At 40.2% G+C, this 13,558-nt stretch overlaps 1 protein-coding gene across 5 annotated transcripts in view; it reads right to left on the bottom strand.

Moving 5' to 3' along the window:
• fhod1 (formin homology 2 domain containing 1) overlaps positions 1-13,558 on the bottom strand; it is a 104,109-nt gene that overhangs the window by 51,470 nt on the left and 39,081 nt on the right. For all 5 annotated transcript variants that reach the window (XM_060911488.1, XM_060911489.1, XM_060911491.1 and 2 more), the window contains exons 4-5: positions 2,836-2,903; positions 360-465 (exon numbers count right to left, since the gene is read on the bottom strand). In XM_060911488.1, the coding sequence (XP_060767471.1) occupies positions 360-465; positions 2,836-2,903 (174 nt within the window). The remainder of the gene's footprint in view (positions 1-359; positions 466-2,835; positions 2,904-13,558) is intronic.

Genomic DNA, 13,558 nt, shown 5'->3' with positions numbered 1-13,558 from the left:
AGGCGTCCAGGAGGCATCCAAAAAAGATGCCCGAGCCACCTCAGCTGGTTCCTCTTGATGTGGAGGAGCAGCGGCTCTACTCCGAGCTCCTCCCGAGTGACTGTGCTTCTCACCCTATCTCTAAGGGAGCGCCCAGCCACCCTGCGAAGGAAACTCATTTCGGCCGCTTGTATCCGCGATCTTCGATCTTGTTCTTTTGGTCATTACCCAAAGCTAATGACCATATATATATATATATATATATATATATATATATATATATATATATATATATATATATATATATGATTTTTTTGGTTGCAAAAGTTTATGTTTAGACAAAAATTCCAAATCAATGTCACTTTGTTTGGATCTCCCACCTCGAAGAATGTAGTTCTGGTAGTTGTGGTCTGCCTCCACGCCCACTTTTATAAAACAGGTTAATCCATCAGAATTCACAAACTCCGGTACCAGGTCCTTATCATCCTGGAAGACAGAAATTTAAAAAATAAAAAACCCGGTTCGCTTGTTTGTTTCAATGGTTTATGATTCAGTCTAATGTACTGTGTGTTTCGACAAGAGAATTCAAAATCACAAATTATTTACTGATTACATACATACATAAACTTTATTTCAGACACCAGAAATCCATATGGCATTTAAATCTATTTAAAAAAAAACAGTACAAATGATAAATTAAGACAAAAAATAAAAGCAAAAAAATAACAACAAGCACATACATAAGGACAATTATAAAAAATATAAACTCTTGCACCAATGCCTCCTAAGCCTGGACGTAAAACGGTAACAGCTTTTTAGCGGACTGGCCAAGGCCTCAATTATAGCATTCTCAGACCTATCTATACGACACATAAAACTATACCCAATGATTGTGGTTGTGTGTACTGAACTAGACCAAGAGATACACGGTGTTCAGACTGTTTTACTCAAACTCAAAATACACCAATTATTAATCCCCATACCTGGGCAAACAGAATTTTAATATTAACTGATTAGACCACAAATATGCACCAATTAGCAAAGGATGAGGGTGGATATTTTTGCATGGCACTGGAAATAATAAATATAGTAAAAACCATGATGTTGGAGAATTAGTGTAATACATAAGAACATGTTGGTTTTTCCTTTAATTCGTCACCCATTCCAGCATTTAATTGGAATTCATAATCCCAGAACACAGACCACAGTCTCACGCATTATCAAACATCTGGACAACTGTAATTGTGCATAACCTTCAAATAGATGTTCCCTACAAATACAAGTGCCAAGATGTGGAACAACTGATTAAATCATCAAAAAGTCATGCCAGTAAAGATATACAAACAACCACATGATTCGACAGTTCATGCATGAAAACATATCTTTTATGCTGTCAGTGTGATCATGTAGTCCAGGGGTCACCAAACTTTTTTCTCTGGGGGCCACATTGTCGTTCCTGACTGTGATGGAGGGCCGGGGTCGGGTCAGCTATATAACATAGAACTGTATGACCCAGACAAATATGACCACCAGCAGGCCTCATTGTGTAGTAGAGATTACTAGCCTGGCACAGCCATCCCCACTACTATATTCACACTACTATATCAACACTTGATTCCTGGCACATGTTTATCTTTACTAGTGGTTTGCAAAAGTAGTAATCGAGTCGTCACACTTTGTTTTAATTTGAAATAGCACAGATATTCCATTTATTTTCTAATAAAAATAACATCAAAGCTGTCAAGGTAAGAAACATCTGCCTAGTTGAGGTGATTGACACTGGCAAAGGTGAGTGGAAAATTATAAATTGTAGGTAGGTCTGTTGATATTATTAATAATATTAATAGTGTGCAGCACTTAATAAAGGTCAAATAAATAGGCCTATAAAATAAATACATTTTAAAAAACAGTGAAATTATAATATGAGCAATAGATCACAGCAGTTGTGCTGTGTCCTGCACGTCATTGCTCTCATCCATGGCCAAAGCAAAAAACTCGAATTCTGACGCTCTCTCATTCAGCTGGTCATACACGTTGTCCCCCAAATCTTCGGTTCGCCTGGTCATAGTAGGTGCGGAGAGACTCACCGCGTTGAGCGCATCCTTCTTGTCGGGACACACCTCCTCGGCCACAGCAAGCATGCATACTTTAACAAAGTCCCCATCAGTAAACGGCTTTCCATGGGTAGCTAGTAGGTGAGCTACCTTATAGCTAGCTCGGACAGCAGCCTGGTTGATCTGGGTTTGGCGAAGGAATACATTCTGTTGTGCAGCCAGTCCGCATTTCATCCTCCGAATCCTGTCTTCTCTCGTTTGCCCTCGCAAACTAGCATACTCTTTGTGGCGGGTTTTGTAGTGACGACGCGGATTATATTCTTTGAAAACCGACACACTTTCTTTACATACAAGACAAACTGCACGGTCCTTACACTGAACGAAAAATAATCAGTGGTCCACTGTTCTTTAAAAACTCTGCACTCTGTCAGCTTTTTGCTTACCGCTAGCCATTTTGCTGTCCTGAACACTGACAGTTCTCTGCGCGTGCGCTGCCTGTCACTGCTTGATCGCGGGCATATGACAAAAATTTGGAAAATATGAATAGTTCATTTTATAACTAAATATCAATTTTAAATTGATAAAATCAACAAAATACAAGATGCAGACATATTTGCCAAAAAGCGATTAAAAAAAAAAAAAGGCCATAACCACTTTTGGGGATTGCCTCATAGGGCCGGTTCAAGTGGTGGGGGGCAGAGGGGCTAGGGGGCCGGTCTAAGGGGGGTGGCGGGCCGGAGTCGGCCCGCGGGCCGTAGTTTGATGACCCCTGATGTAGTCAATTAACTAACTGTGTACTCACCTGAAACAGTTGCTTTAATGAGAAGAGTGAACGACGCAGTTCAGGCCCGTGGGAGTTATACAGCTTCTCTGCAAGAGAAAGAACAAGAGTGTTGATGCGATATCTGGTGAACCATGAAACAGAACACAGTGTTTCATGAGTCTTGAAAAACCAGGATCTGTTATTTCAACCCCACGTTTTATGAATTACCGAACAGCAGAACCACATCTTAGCCTCAAAGAATGAGAAAATATAGTGGACTGAGATCACTAGATCATATCGAGCCTACAATCAAATACTGTGAAGCTAAAATGTACTTGCGTGTACATTCCTATCCTGATGACTGGCTTTCAACAGCCAGGTCTGTCAAGTTTAACGCACTGCAAAAAATGATATCTTAGCAAGTGAAAATATCTTGAAAATAGTTTAAACGACCCATCACTTCCTATTAGAATACAAAGCATCAATTCTGAGATTATTAAACCTAGTTCTAGATTTCAACCAACTTATTCCAAGACGTCTTGTCAAGTAAAATTATCCATCCATGCAGCAAGATAACTTCACTAGTATGAAGTAATTCTCCTCAAATTCAGTTTTCAATTTTTTTGCAGTGTGTACATGGGGCAAGTTTGTATAAACAGGCTCGGTGCCTAAGCCTTCCCTCTCTCTCTCTCTCGGGGGGGGGGGGGGGGGGGGGGCACGAGAGCCCCGCACACACACACACACACACACACACTGATGTAAAGGCTGGGGCTGACTTTTTTTCCTCCTTTGAAGGAGATAAGAGAAGTAAATAGACGAAGCACAAGTCGTCCAATCAAATTACGCAAAGAAACAAGCAATGGAAGCTGAGGCTTGCTATTTGGAAAAGACACAGCATAATTACAGATTTTAAAATACCTGACTTAAAGTGACGCTGCCTGCATGTCAGTGAGTGTATGCACACGTGTTCCTCTGTGTAAGCCATATATGATGAGATGCCATGCTACGAGCCTCCACCCTAATGGTTTTAGTAATCGTAACAGTGAATTATTAATTGGTAGCAAAATTTGTTTTCGCCTTCCCGTTCAATATCCTGACCAGTTATCACTGGAAACCCAATAACTCCCATGCAATACAATTTTTTTTCTTTGCATTTTCCAACTTCTTAGGAAGATGGGGTTAGTGCATGGGTTAGCAGTTTTGATCAAACTTCTAATCAGTAGCCACAATACAGAACAACTTACTAACTTACTAACACGGTAGATAATGCAAATAGCCCTCTGTATTTAATCCTTCATTTGTCTAATTTTTATTTCAGTTTTATTTGTTATCTGTTTGACATTTTCTTGCTACTGTAACACGTGAATTTCCCCGATGTGGGATGAATAAAGTCAGTCTAATCTAACTGCTTTTTAATTATTATGATGGCACAAATAAGAAGTCAAATATTCTAACCCTATTATTAAAATGAGCAAATCGATTAATGGGCAGGAAACCATGAACTATAGCAAAAAATAAAATAAAAATTAACATGGTTCTAATGTACTATTTTGCACTAATGTACTAAATCTACAACACATGATTGTACTCAGGTCACAACTTCAGTATACAGTATATTACCTGGTTTCATACCAAAACATACTTAAGTACTTAAAAAGTTTTTGCATTGGGGGGGGGAATTTAAAAATAACACACACACACACACATTTCTATTCATGACTGGGATTTCATGAGGAACCTTAACGCAAATAAATGCGATTATATCATAATTGTGATCGACCTAACCAGAGCGAATATTATTTAAAAAAAAAAAAAAATGCAACTAGCTTGTGAAGGAATCCCAAAACGTGACAATTTTCAGATAACAAATGGCATACAAAAGTGCAATCAAAAAGTTCCAGAGCTGTTCCTGTTGCGGCCCAACGGAGCACTGCAAGGTCACGTGCATGCAAAAGGTGCAAACGGTATCTCATGAGTCAGCATGACCCGTGAGGGTCACACTATCAACATCGGGACCTGCGTTACACACGTTTGACAACATGCACGTGTGCGTTTGCTCTGTGCAATGTGCAAGCATTTGTGATCAGCTACAGAGATTCTTGAAATGCTTCAGCAAGCCTACAGCAATGAGGTGGATAATCTGGATGAGGTGCTCCAAGTGGCATTTGTGCTTCCAGAGACGGCAAAGCAACTCAAAAACACCTCACCCAGCTCACTACTTCACTGCTGTAGGTTTGCTGAAGTATTTCCAGGCTCTCCATGGAGGATTCCCAGAATTTGACACAGAATTTGATGTTCGCAATCTGGTCCATTGTAAAATCGCAAAATTCAAGTTGTCACAAAAATGCTTCATTTCTCAACAGGAACAGTCCTGGATCTTTTTTTTTTTTTTTTTTTAAATTGTGCCTCCTAAATGAGTACAGAGAAACATGCACCAAATAAAAAGGTTTTGTAAATTATGATCAACAACCAACATTATCAGTTAATGGTCAAGGAATGAAAATATAACATGGTTTGTCATTCTTAAAGCTTTTTTTTTTTTTTTTAAAGTCCTGTAATAATTATAAAATTATAGGACAAAAAGCAAGTCAATACCATCATAAAATGGAAGTTATGACTTGCTTCATTTCAGGCTACTGTTTAGATCATTTCCGGCCCTGAAATTTGCTCCACCCATAGTCAAAACAGAGGTGCTCAGCTTCTCATCTCATTCTCATTACCTCTAGCCGCTTTATCCTGTTCTACAGGGTCGCAGGCAAGCTGGAGCCTATCCCAGCTGACTACGGGCGAAAGGCGGGGTACACCCTGGACAAGTCGCCAGGTCATCACAGGGCGATGCTCAGCTTTGTGTGCCATTTTCTTAAAAGGCAACTCATGAGGCAAGCGTAATTTCACCAAAGTGACTTTTTTTTCCCCCCCAGGAACTTGCTGTTGAAGATCGTCTCACAGGCAGCACAGGGCTGTAAAAGTGACAAACTGCCCCTTTAATACAAAGTCAACACAGAAAACCTATGAAGAATTTCACTTTGGTGGTCATAATCATTAACGATGATTCAGAAGTCAGTCATTCAATAGACAAAAAGATGCCAAATTAACCTGTGATAAAGTATAATTGTGAAAATACATATTAAATTGAACACAGCATTTTTAAAAAAACTTTTGCAATAACAAATTTATCGTAGGGTGGCACGGTGGTGTAGTGGTTAGCGCCATCTCCTCACAGCAAGAAGGTTTGGGTTCGAGCCCTGTGGCCGGCGAGGGCCTTTCTGTGCGGAGTTTGCATGTTCTCCCCGTGTCCGCGTGGGTTTCCTCCGGGTGCTCCGGTTTCCCCCACAGTCCAAAGACATGCAGGTTAGGTTAACTGGTGACTCTAAATTGACCGTAGGTGTGAATGTGAGTGTGAATGGTTGTCTGTGTCTATGCGTCAGCCCTGTGATGACCTGGCGACTTGTCCAGGGTGTACCCCGCCTTTCGCCCGTAGTCAGCTGGGATAGGCTCCAGCTCGCCTGCGACCCTGTAGAACAGGATAAAGCGGCTAGAGATGAGATGAAATTTATCATACTGCTTATCCAATTTATAGTGCACTTAAGATTTTTATTTGACTCACTCAAGGGAGTCAGACATGCAGATGAGGTAAAAACACCAGCCAGTGCATACTTGGTGCCGGTTCCAAGCCCAGACAGATTGGGGAGGGTTGTGTCAGGAAGGGCATCTAGTGTGGGTGGGTCGGTCAGGTAAGGTTAGTTAGGTAGGTAGAATAAAATTTGGAGGAAAAAAAAAAAAAATGCAGATCATGATGATCCACTGCGGCAACCCCTAACGGAAGCAGACGAAAGAAAATGATCTGACTCTCACTCATACTTGCTGGTAATCACGACATGGGAGAAGTGTAATGAACTAAAGTACATGACACAGCTTGTAGCCATAAACCACAAAATCCAAGCCAGCAGAATGAAAAGGTGTTCAAGTAAATCAGCTTCCTTTCCCATGCAGGTTGTTTTGTAAGGGGATGCATTTATTAAAACAAAAAAAAGGCATCTCAAACTGGCAGGTCATACAAGCTGCAACAAGAGGCCTGTTATTTTCTAGCACAGACAGATTTACAGTCAGCCACATTACTTTTCATTGGAACCGTTTTCCCTTGAGATTACATAATGCCAAAAGAACAAACACGTTCTGGCTGAGCCATGCAACAAAAGGCCATAATAACCACAACAAAGTCTAATAACAACACAGGCAATACCTGCACAAACTTTTCATAAACTCCTCAACATTCCTTCTTGGGCTTGTTTTAGCACAGCAACTTTACACTTTTTATTTTTCCATCACCAAACCGAGAAACAGATAGGAGACTTTTGCCGAGAAAGAAAAACATTCTGCATTTCAAGGCAGTTTATTATGCAGGAATTTAGATCTCCAGTTTGATCATGTTAAGCCTGTTTAATAACAGCTGGCCACCATAACGCGAACGTAGTTTTATTAATTCCAGCCATCCATCATTAACAGTTGCTTCTTGGATCATTTGATCATCTACGGTACACTCTTACACTAAAGGGCTCTTTGGTTTGTCCACTTAGGTGGGGTTTACATTAGACTGTATCAGCGGATCATCAGATTAACGTTTTTAAAACGATTAGTGTGCACACAGCAACGCCAATACATGATTCGCGTGCACATAGCAACGCCAATACACGGATACGCTCGGCTCCGCAGGCATCCTGCGCTCCAAATCACTCCGCCCTGAACAGCGAGTGCCCTCTGGAGGGTGCGCACTCCGGCCATGCGCAGCTCACAGAGCGCGCGAGTGAAGCGCACGAGCAGTGATTTGGGACTGAGCCGCTGTGTGTGTGATCTCAGTGCATGTCGGGCATGCGCGTCACCACTTGCAAGTGGAAGGATGGCAAGCCTAAAGACAATCATAACTACACAATGGGCAGTATTTGCATCAGTATTTGCAGTATTTTCATACTTTTATACTCTTTCATGAAAGGTGATACAAGGCGGAAGTCCGCGCCGTTTTTCAGCAGTCGCGTCACATGACCAACGCCAGCGAATCAGGAAGGTGGAGGTCACAGTGACGTTGTCCAATGACGACGCCAGCTAGAGCTCAGCACAGCGTATCCGCGTATTCTCAATGTTTACACAGCACCGGACCAGACACGATCTGGATTGAATACGTGGACGCTGGCGGATTCCTGTTTCCCGGCGTTTTAATGTAAACGGACAGTGCATCCGCGAAGAAAACGAGACAGATACGGTCTAATGTAAACTTGGCCTTAGGCTATTTATGAAAGGTTCCAGTGAGGTAGCTAACAAGTCGGAAAGCTAGAACCTTTAATAATCCCTTGATTCCTTTCGAAGGCCTAGTTCATACCAACACAGGCAGTTTTATAAACAACTTGCATCTTTGGCATTTTTCCTGACGGTCTGTCTGGCATGATGGGCAGGTAGACTGGGTGTCAGGTCCATGATCTTGACATCATTTCTGCATTTTTGTTCCACCATCTTGAAATTGTTAGATCCTCATACGTTTGCATTTTCACAAAAACATCAGTTTTCCCTTACATAATCCTATAACGCAACACAATCTGAAATGACATTTTCACTTTTTTTTTTTCAATTTTCAAGAGCGGAACTGAAACGAAGCATTTTTGATGGGTGAAAATGGCAATTTTTAAATGTCGTCGTAGTAATCATCATCATCATCACTGCCGAACCTGATCCAGGCTTGAGGTGAACCGTGCTTGGTTGGCTTGGCCAGAATTGCAGCAGTAGGGTGGCCAATTCCTTCCTGTGCACTCACACAAACATTCACACCTATGGGCAATTTAGTGTAGCTAGTTAACCTAACTGCAGGTCTTTGGACTGTGGGGGAAACTGGAGCACCTGGAGGAAACCCACACAGACACGGGGAGAACATGCCAACTCCACACTGAAAGGCCCTCGTCAGCCACTGGGTTTGAACCCAGAACCTTCTCGCTGTGAGGCGACAGTGCTAACCACCATGCCGCCCCAGTTTTTAACATAGAAAAGATAAAACCGATGAGAACAGATGTACTCTGATTAGACGCATTTTCCACTTCAGTCCATAGAACAAAATGGGCGAATGAGTGAGTGACTTCGCAAACTTTTTGTGGTGGAATCATCTTAAAAACAATAAAAAAGTATTTTGAGAATAAAAATATCCCCTTGTGGTGTTTAGACCAGGACAGCAAAGCAAAATATGCTTATCTGTCAGAGATGTCCTACAAAAATGGCATGCTGGGGGTTCCTCACCCTTTAATTATAAAAGCCCACCCACGTCCAATACAACGCCTGGTATACACCAGTTGATCATGTCTGGTTTGAAATGAAGATAAGTGTCTTATTGATGGCAGGGTTGAGGTCATACAATTTGTTTTCAGGACATTCATCCCATTCAGTCTGCCACTTCCTTAAAACATAAGATGCCAGAGCAGGTCTGAGGTTGGGATTTTACATTCAGTGTCATCTTTGGCGAGAGCTCTTTTGGCCACATTATCTGCCTGCTCCTTACCCATAGAACAAAATTTCTCAGGCCTCAAATTGGTTTATTCCTTCATGCGAAAATGAAGGCACAAATATTCTTCTTAAAAAGGTATTCTCTCGGTGTTTTTATGATGGTGGTGGAGCGCAACGTCTCACAAGTCCCTTCAAAATCTCCGATAAGATGTTCAGCTGGGTTGAAATCTGTGAGCCATAGCATATCATTTTTCATCCTAATCAAAAGGGAGTCTTCATGTCATCTGGATGTGGGTGGAAGTCATCCTAGAAGACGTTACTCCAGGTCAGGATAGAAGGGTTGCAGCATGGGTTAAAGGCGATCAGTCTGAAGGACTTTGTATTGATTTGCAGTGATTTCCTTTAACTGGAGCCACGTCATGCCAACATCACATCTCACACAGCATAACCCCCCCATTTGTTTCCTTCAATTTGGAAGCAAGGAAGGAAAGGATGGATCACAGTCCCACCCAGGTCTCTACGTTTGTCGAAGCTAAACAAAGTCATGGTTTGTTCAGTACATGTGCAACAAGTCTTTAACTTGGAAATAGGAAGTCATAAACAAAAGGTCTTTTCCAGCCCAAACTTGCTCAATTATTACCTTTTACCAGTTATATAAAAAGAGTGGTGTCCCAATGCAAGTTGCTCATTCTCATCAGCAGTCTTTAGGTCATGTCATAACATGCAAACATCTAGGCAAAAACACCATCTTGAACACATCCACAGTGTACAAACAAGTTGTATTAAATGACCTGAATTGCTTCACATTATAAAATATGCCAATTCAATACATCAAAGTTAATTTATAGCCTCTTATATCGATGTAGATTACATAAGATACTGTAGCAACAAATCAGCAAGCAGTTGTGCTTTAAGGCACAAGAAATGGACGTGAATTCATTCAGCAAACAAAGAAAACACTTTGGATATATTTTTCTTTGTACGCCAAATTTGTCTTGGAGCTTAACAGCACTGAAGTCCATAATAAAAATCTGGCCCAAGACAATATTATACATTTTTGGTGACTGGATTCCTGAAGTGTGAGCAAGATCTTAGCTTGACTTTGCAAGGAGCTTTTCCTGACATGGTTTTCTCCCTGAAAATGTGGACTTGTTTTGGTGGACTGCTTTGACGACCAGTAGCAGCCTGGTGGTTTCTCATGACAGCTATATGAGGTAATTACTGCCCATTTGCACGTGTGTAATCATGAAGGAAGGAAGGCTCCAAGCACAGACTCATGACTATGAGAGGGTGATGTAGCACCATCAGGCCTATTGGATGATAACACCGATAGAGGGAGAAAGAGAAACACAGAGGTAAGCAAATGGACCCAAGAGACCCTTACACAAAAAAAAAAAAAAAAAAAAGTTTATTCAAAATGTGCTTCTAGTATACTTCTTTTAAACTAAAAATAAGAAAGTATGCTTTCAGGTTACTTTTTAAATTTACTTAGAGATATACTTAAAGTTATATCTAAGTATACTTGGCTTATACTGAAAAGTACATAGAAAAGTCTAAGTATATTAAGCTTATACTTTTGATCAAGATATACTTAACAAAAGTGTAATAAAGTATTAAAATATTTGTGCCTTATGTTTAAGTGTATTTGCCCTTCAGTATTGTTGACTCTTAGGTACAGTACGTCTGTGCTTCCATATAATTTTTTTTTTTTAATTTCCCCCCCGAGTGGGATAATTCTTTTTTTTTCCCCTTTAGAGCTTTCAATTTCAGTTGTCATTGTCATGTTTTTATACTTTGGCATTTAATACAATGTTGCTTTAAATTTAAATTTTTAAAGAAAATGAATACCGTAAAATACCAAATAATAGCCCGGGCGATTATTTGTCTCAATCACGTAAGAGACCCGGCGCGTATTAGAGACTAGGCGGCTATTTGGAACAGGCGATTAATTCCTTCTTCACAAATACCTTCCCCAAAATCTACCTCAAAACGGGGAAAAAAAAAAAAATCATTCTCAGATAGGCCTACTTTTAACCAGTATAACTTACAGTTTGTTTAGAGTTAGATTACAGATAGCACGGTGCCGACTTCGGGGAATTTTGAAGACGCAGAATGCATCTTCGCATGGCACAGTCAGGGTGGATAAAGGATAAATCACACACCTTTTCCTGTTAATGACTAGTTAAGCGCATGCTTTACAAAATAATCAAGAAACCACACCATTGTCTGTGCGCAGCACTGTGATTTAATTACTCTGCAAAGTTATGGTCACTTGCTATCACCCTCACCCATGCAGCCTCCACCCTTTGCGCTTCGCGATGTCTGTCAATCTGAAATTGCATGGAGGGCGCGACGCTGAAGCAACATAATTAGGGTGCGAAGTGTCAAACCAAAGGGTTTTTTCTTATGCTGAAAAATAAGTGACCTGCAGTGGCTACATACTGTCATCTTGCATCACGTTTCTCTCCAAGACGTCTCCCTATTTGGCCGATATGAGCCTATTCCCCGAGTGAGTTGGTACGGTGGCTCGACCCCGTAGAAAACTTAAAGTTCGGATGAAAGTTAGTTGAATAGGTTACTGACTTGTAGGCCTACATGTTGCCTGCCTGACGCGTGCTTCTGCCCAACTTGCACGACAGATTACTTGTTGAAAAGGCCCCCTGGATTAGATTGGCCGCGAGCAGACTGAAATGCATGTTAGAACGCTATATGCATGCATATATATATGCATGCATATATATATATATATATATATATATATATATATATATATATAGCGTATATATATATATGCATATAAGTGTTTAGTCTACGTCTAGTTCATATCTAGACTGTTTATATTGTCTGTGTGAGTGTCTAGTCTTTGTCTAATTCTTATCTAGTGTTTACACTGTTTATTTATACTGTTTATATTGTTTGAGTGTTTAGTCTACGTCTAGTTCATATCTAGACTGTTTATATTGTCTGTGTGAGTGTCTAGTCTTTGTCTAATTCTTATCTAGTGTTTACACTGTTTATTTATACTGTTTATATTGTTTGAGTGTTTAGTCTATGTCTAGTTCCTATCTAGACTGTTTATACTGTTTGTTTGTTTTTTCTTTCAATTATTCTATTTTTATTTATTGCATTGCCTGTTTGCACCGTGGGTCAGAGAGGACTGAAATTTCATCTGTGCGGTATGTCGAGCATGTATAGCATATTTGACAATAAAGTTGACTTGACTTAATAGTATATTTCCAGTATGCTATAAAGTATAAACTAAAAAGTGGATTAGAAGTGTGTAACGAGTAAACCAATAGTATATTTCCAGTACAATACAAAAGTATGCTTGAGTAAATTAAAAAGTGGACTAGAAGTATAAAACAAGTAAACTCATAGTATATTTCCAGTATACTATGAAGTATGCTTTTGCAAACTAAAGAGTGGACTACAAGTATAGAACTAGTAAAACTATTAGTATACAAAAGTTTACTTGTGGTATACTTGCAGTACAAAATAAAAGTAAACTTAACTGTATACTCAAAGTTTACTTCTCTTAGACTTAAAGTATACTTTTTTATAAACTAAAAGTGGGCCAAATTAGTCCCAAGTAGTATTAGATTAGTTTACTTACAAGTACATTGATATCAGTATATTTGGTACACAAAAGTATACTTAAGGAAATATACTTTAACTTTACTTAAGTATACTTAATAAAATGAACTTGAGGTATACTTTTTTGACAAGGGGAAGCCAAATGCGCAAACCCAGATATACCATAGTACACACACATCCACAGACAGCAGGAGCAGTATAGGTGGTTACCCAGTCAGAATGGTTTAGGCAAATTACTATGCAAAAAATAACCAGGCAGTTGCACAATTGTCTAAAATACCGACAACGCAGCAATTCAATACAAAGGTTCCTTTTGGTCCAATACAGGCCTAGAACACTGGAGCAGTATTGTGTAAAATTTAATTTAAATGTTTGCGGACACCTGATCATCAACAAATGCATATAGATGTGAACATCTCATTCCAGATTTAGTTCCTGCTTTGCTGCTATAATAACCTCCAGTCTTCTGGGAAGGCTTTCCACTAGACTTTGGTATGTGGCTGTGCTCATTCAACCACAAGAGCATCCGTGAGGTCAGGCACTGATGTTGGGTGAGGAGGCCTGGGGTGCCTTTGGTGTTCTGTCTGTTGAGGTCAGGGCTCTGTGCAGGACACTCGAGTTCTTCCACTCCGACCTTAGCAAACCATGTCGTCAAGAACTTTGTGTACACATTTCTGTTGGAACAGGT

This window comes from Neoarius graeffei, chromosome 27, assembly GCF_027579695.1.
Source record: "Neoarius graeffei isolate fNeoGra1 chromosome 27, fNeoGra1.pri, whole genome shotgun sequence".
In the NCBI taxonomy this organism is placed as follows: domain Eukaryota; kingdom Metazoa; phylum Chordata; class Actinopteri; order Siluriformes; family Ariidae; genus Neoarius; species Neoarius graeffei.
This window is presented reverse-complemented; position numbering and strand designations above follow the sequence as displayed.